Source organism: Colobus angolensis, unplaced genomic scaffold (assembly GCF_000951035.1).
Source record: "Colobus angolensis palliatus isolate OR3802 unplaced genomic scaffold, Cang.pa_1.0 Scaffold45, whole genome shotgun sequence".
Taxonomy (NCBI): Eukaryota; Metazoa; Chordata; class Mammalia; order Primates; family Cercopithecidae; genus Colobus; species Colobus angolensis.
The window spans coordinates 2,288,508-2,294,627 of NW_012117932.1; the positions used below are offsets into that span (position 1 = coordinate 2,288,508).

The following is a 6,120-nucleotide window of genomic DNA, read 5'->3' on the forward strand; positions in this document are numbered from 1 at the left end:
CAGGATGGTCTCGATCTCCTGACCTCGTGATCCGCCCGTCTCGGCCTCCCAAAGTGCTGGGATTACAGGCTTGAGCCACCGCGCCCGGCCTCCGTCAGCTCTTTGAACAGTTACATTCACAAGCAGCTTCAAATTGAACAAGCCAAAGGTTCAGAAAACTCTTGCATAAAATTGGACTGATCTCACAGCAGTTTATAGCAGGGCTGAAAACACATTGGCACAAGGTCAGATACCAGTGGGGGAAAATGAAGAAGTAAAGCTTCTAGATGAATTTGTTCTTTTTTTGTTTTGTTCTATGTCATGGAATAATGGAGACCCCGAAAAGCCAGGCAGAAGATCTGAATGCATTCTTAAAGAAGAATTTTGCATAAGGCTATAACAACTTATTACTGTTGTTATTATTCTATAATATTTATTGTGCCAGACACACTATATTCTAAGAGCTCTACATGGTTTAATGTAATCCTATAACAGTATTATAAACTAGGTGCTCTTATCCCTATTAGAGAAGAGGAAATGAAGTTTTAAGGAGGTTTAGTAATTTGCAAAAGGTCACACAAGTAAATAATATTTTATTATTATTATTATTATTATTGAGACTGAGTCTCACTCTGTCCTCCAGGCTGGAGTGCAGTGGCATGATCTTGGCTCACTGCAACCTCTGCCTCCTGGATTCAAGCGATTCTTCTGCCTCAGCCTCCCAAGTAGCTGGGATTACAGGCACCCGCCACTATGCCCAGCTATTTTTTTTTTTTTTTAGTAGAGATGGGATTTCACCACGTTGGCCAGGCTTGTCTTGAATTCCTGACCTCAGGTGATCCACATGCCTCGGCCTCCCAAAATGCTAGGATTACAGGTGTGAGCCACTGCATCCGGCCACAAGTAAATTATGAAGGCAGATTTTAATTCCCTGTATTGGGGCTGTTGTGGCTGAGGGAGCTGTATGTGATGGATGGGAGCCCTGAGTCTGGTGTCACAGCCCAGTGGCAGGAAATCAGTGTGATGCATCACTGAGCACCAACGACGTGTCAGAGCTGGTGCAGCTTGCAAGGGTGTTACAGACGTGTCTGCCCTTGAGGAGGTTACATTTGAGACGACCTGGTTATAGGACGGGCGCGGTGGCTCATGCCTGTAATCCCAACACTTTGGGAGGCCAAGACAGGAGGATTGCTTGAGCCCAGGAGTTCAAGACTAGCCTGGGCAACAAAGCGAGGTGCCATCTCTAAAATAAATAAATAAAAAGACATGGTTACAAAAACCTTAATAATATAAGGCAGAACAAGCTAAGGCCTGGGAGAGATGCAAACTATGAACGACTGGCTGTTAGAGAGCACTGTTAGCTGAATGTGCTTCTTGAAGCGGGAGAAGGCTTTATGATGAAGACAGAATCTGAGCTGGCCGGTCAAGGAAGGGGAGCTTCTCAGCAGTGGGAAGGGGAGTGAAGGCTCTGGGAGGGAGGAATATCTCAGGTGAGGTAGCAGCAGCAGTGCAGAAAGTAAAGGGGTCAGAAGAGGGAGAGACTGGAGTGTATTCAAGGGTTGGTGCCCATCCTGGCTTGGATGAGCCATTGGGTTCCTGAAGGAGTTGAGCGATGAGGCTGAGAAGGAGACTCCAAGAATTAAAGACCCATCGACAGTTGCTGGGTTCCAAGAAGAGGAAGCAATGGAAAAAGGAAATCTTTCACTGAAGCCTCAGATGAGGGTCAACAGGACGAGATGAGCCAAAAGTGACTTGAAGCTTTTGGATCCCTGTGATTAGCAGAATGATCCAAGATGGGTCAGGAGGGAGGGGCGGCAGGGTATGGAAGATGACTTCCGATTTAGACAAACCGCGTTTAGCATGAAGGTGGAAAACCTAACAGGAAGTATCCAGCTATGGGTTAACGAGGCAGATCCGGAAATGAGATCTGGGAATCTCGGCATAAAGGGTGGCACCAAAGCCAGAATGCGGAGAGGGTCTTCACGGGAGTGTGCAGGGAGACGGGGAAGACGCTGAGGCCTGAGCCTGCGAGAGGGAAGACGGAGGAAGGAGGAGCGGTCAGAGAGGCAGGAGGCCATGAGGGGAGAGAGCCCACGAAGAGGCGGCCGACGGCGGAAAAAGTATACGAGGGTAAGGACAGCCAAAGGAGAAATAACGGGCAATTCACAGAGAAGAAAGGAACATAAATAGATTTCAGATTAAGAAGGAGGGAAGCCCAGCGTAGTGGCTCATGCCTGTAATCCAGCACTTTGGGAGGAAGAGGCAGGTGGATCACCTGAGCTCAGGAGATCGAGACTAGCCTGGACAACATGGTGAAATCCTGTCTCTATCAAAAATACAAAAATTAGGCGGGTGTGGTGGTGCGTACCTGTAATCACAGCTACTCCAGAGGCTGAGGCATGAGAATCATTTGCACCTGGGTGGCAGAGGTTGCAGTGAGATGAGATCGCACCAGTGCACTCCAGGCTGAGCGACAAGCAAGAGTCTGTCTTAAAAAAAAAAAAAAAAAAAAAAAAGCAGGAGTCTTTAGCAGATTTTGAGGATAGCTTTATTGCTCTTTCTTGAAAATATCCTGCGTGTGACCAGGGAGGCTCACTTTGCTGCTAAGTGCTGATGGTCCAGCACGCCTCAAGGGCATGTGAAGCCATCTCCATGGTGAACTGCAAAGCAGCTCATTCTAAAAGAAGGCACTTGAGAGTTGGCACACAACATGCGCCCTATCTCCCCAAGATAAAATGCTTAAGTATTTATGAGCTTGCAATGCAGGCATTAGATAATGTCTCCTCAATGTGTGTTAGACACCACTCAGGCCCAGAGGCAAATTCCATTTCTTGAATTATTCTACAATAAACCAGGCTGTCTTTTGAGACAGGGTCTCTCTCTGTCACCCAGACTGGAGTGCAGTGACACAATTACAGCTGACTGCAGCCTCGACCTCCCAGGCTGAAGAGATCCTCCCACCTCAGCCTCCTGAGTGGCTGGAACCACAGGCGCACGCAACTAAGCCCAGCTAATTTTTGTATTTTTTTGTTGAGACGAGGTCTCACTATGTTGCTCAAGCTGGTCTCGAACTCCTGGGCTCAAGCGATCCACCTGTCTTGGCCTTCCAAAGTGCTGGGATTATAGGCTTGAACAATCACCATGCTCAGCCAAACCAGGCTGTCTTAACATTTCACAAATCCAAAGTCAAGTCTAGATTAGGGGTTCCTTCTGCTTCAGTTTCCTCAGAGTGAACAGTAATTACAGCCAACCCCTCCTTTTTTCTTTAGAAACAAGGTCTCACTGTGTCATCCAGTGCCCAGGCTGGAGTGCAGTGGCACAATCATAGTTCACTGTAATTGAACTCCTGGGCTCAAGTGATCCTCCTGCCTAGTCCTCCACTTAGGATTACAGGTGTGAGCCTCATGCCTGGCCTATAGCCAACTTTACTGACGGCCTTCTCTGAGCCAGGCTCTTTACAGGTATCTCATTTACATGTATAAAGTGAATATTATTATACCCATTTTACAGATGAGAAACCTAGGCTGAGAAAGATTGTGTGACTTACCCACAGCTGCTAAAGCTTCACAGAGGCAAAGGCAGTTGCATGAGATTGAGTGTTTGGATTCTATAAGACAGTAAAATTTCAAACATTTGAGTTCCATAAAGGATTGCCTGCTGGGTGTTTAAGTCATTTACCAATATCATATAAGAAAGGACACATGAAGATTTTAAAGAGGATGACAGCCTGGGCCCTGTCTCTACAAAAAATACAAAAAGAAGCTGGGATTCATGGCGCACACCTGTAGTCCCAGCTACTTGGGAGGCTGAGGTGGGAGGATTGGTTGAGCCAGGGAGGTCAAGGCTGCTGTGAGCCATGATAGTATCGCTGCACTCCAGCTTGGGCAACAGATACGAGACTCTGCCTCAAAATAAATAAACAAATAAATTTTAAAAATAAAATAGAATAAAATTTTAAAAATGCAGGATGAACTTAATCTCAAAAAGGACATTCTTTTGCATTTAAAAACTTTCTTTAACGAGAGTCTATTTTTATAAAACATTGCAGGTACAGAAAGAGTATAGATAACGTAATGAACACCAGCTTGCCATCCACCCAGTTTAGGAAGTAAAACATTACGGTGGGAATTAGAGACCTCGTGGTCCCCTCCAGACCCCATTTCCTTTCCTCCGTACTGGTAACCATTTTCCTAACATTGAGGTTCCTCACTTCCGGGCATACACATTCACTACATGCCCATACAACTCTGCTTTTCTAGCGCGGCCAATCTCATCAGCGGACCAAGACGGGCACTGAGGACCCAGAGGGGAACAGGCTCCCTGAAGACCCTGCAGTGTTTGGGAAACACCGCTCTAGACGGGGGAGGGGAGGGAAGGCCTGACATTCTAACACCCTCAGTAAGCAAAAAAGACCTTCAGTATTCAGGTAGGAGTCAGAGTTCCTGCCCTTAATTTATTACATCTCTTAAGACTGATACTTGCATCAGTCCTTTCTAACCATGTTTGCGGGTAATTTCATGAGAGCTGCCTCTCATGTGACCCGGTTATCACGCGCTTGCTTTCTCAACCCGACTGTGACACCTTCATTTCAGGGACGGGTCCAAAAGACCCAGAGGTTTGGATCTTCCCCAAGTCACACAGCAAGTTGCGGAGGCGGGATCACCACTCCAAACTCCCAGCCCCGGCCTTCCCGTTCTCCCTCACCGCGAACCCCGTCGCGTTCAGGGTACAGAGGAAGCCAGCTAGCGCTGTGCTCTAGGGTTTCATTGGCGGAAACCCAAGAAAATAATTTTGCTGCTATTGCCTATTCTATTCTATTCTGCTATTATGCATTCTACCATTTCCAGGAAAATGTGAGTCGTAAAAGTGAAACCAGGATATTCTAAACTCCAGTAAAGAAAAAACCCAGGAGAATGGAAAGTTTCTGGATTCTTATACAATTGCTCCAAGGCATGAAAAGCGAGTGTCTGCTCCAGGCGTGCCTCCCACCTTATAGAAGCAATGGGTTCGAAGTCGGGAAGCTACCCGGGGCCTGCGGGTCTGCAGTCGGCGGGGCGAGACGGACCCGGGCCGCAGGCAGCGCTTACCATGGCGTCTGAGCCGTGGCCCCCAAGCGACGTCGGGAAGCGCACGTCCCGGACCGAGAGCCTGCAGATCCTGCCGCGCACCATGCTCCCCGCACCCCGCAGCCGCGCCAGCCGTGCAGTCAGAACTACTCGGGATCCCCAGTGGGGCGGGAGCGCGGGAGCGCGGCAGCGCGGCAAGGCGGGACACCGTACGGGCATAGAGGGCGCTCATTGGCCGCGCGGCCGCACCCCGTGAACTTGGCCCCACGGGAGCTCCAGTCCCCGCTCGGGGCTCCCCGGAGCGCGCTCCGCCTTCCGCCGTTCACTTCTCAGCCTGGAAGGAGCTGACCCCGCGAGGGTTCGCTCAGGGCCGCCGCGGAACCTGGGCGGGAAGGAGGCCTCGCGTAAGGTCGGCGCCTCCGCAGGACCCTGCTCGGCCCGAATTGAAGACTCGTGAAGGGACTTGCCCGGGAGCGGCGCCCTAGAGGGAGAAGTCGGGTCTGAGCGAGTGCATTTGCTCAGCGGCAGATTCCGGCCAGTGGCTCAGCTCCCGACCCGAGGCCGCAGGTTGTCGCCAGCGTACCCAGGAGAGCAGTGCGCTAGAAAATGCTAGGTCTCTTTAAGTGCCCACAGCCTCAGTTTGCCACCTGATAAATTCAGAGGCAGGTCATCATTTATTACACCCATACCGATGGGTGTTTTAAATACCTTACCTCAGCCTGTAATCCCAGCACTTCGGGAGGCCGAGGCGGGCGAATCACCTGAGGTCAGGAGTTTGAAATCAGCCTGGCCAATATGGCGAAATCCCGCCTCTACTAAAAGTACAATAATTAACAGGGCGTGGTGGTGCGAGCCTGTAATCCCAGCTACTAGGGAGGCTGAGGCAGAATTACTTGAACCCAGACGGTGGAGGTTGCAGTCAGCCGAGATTGCTGACTCCATGCCCAGCTAGTTTTTGTACAGATGGGGTTTCGTCATGCTGCCCAGGGTGATCTTGAACTCCTGGGCTCAAGCGATCCTCCAGACCAGACTCCCAAAGTGTTGGGATTACAGGCATGAGTCACTGCACCCAGCC

General features: G+C 49.8%; 1 protein-coding gene across 1 annotated transcript in view; it reads right to left on the reverse strand.

Moving 5' to 3' along the window:
- The window catches only part of ENOSF1 (enolase superfamily member 1), a 40,315-nt gene extending 35,072 nt beyond the window's left edge, over positions 1-5,243 (reverse strand). Inside the window, exon 1 of the mRNA XM_011957816.1 lies at positions 5,067-5,243. Coding sequence (XP_011813206.1) covers positions 5,067-5,150 — 84 coding nt within the window. The 5' untranslated portion in view covers positions 5,151-5,243. The remainder of the gene's footprint in view (positions 1-5,066) is intronic.
- Positions 5,244-6,120: the final 877 nt, after the last annotated feature.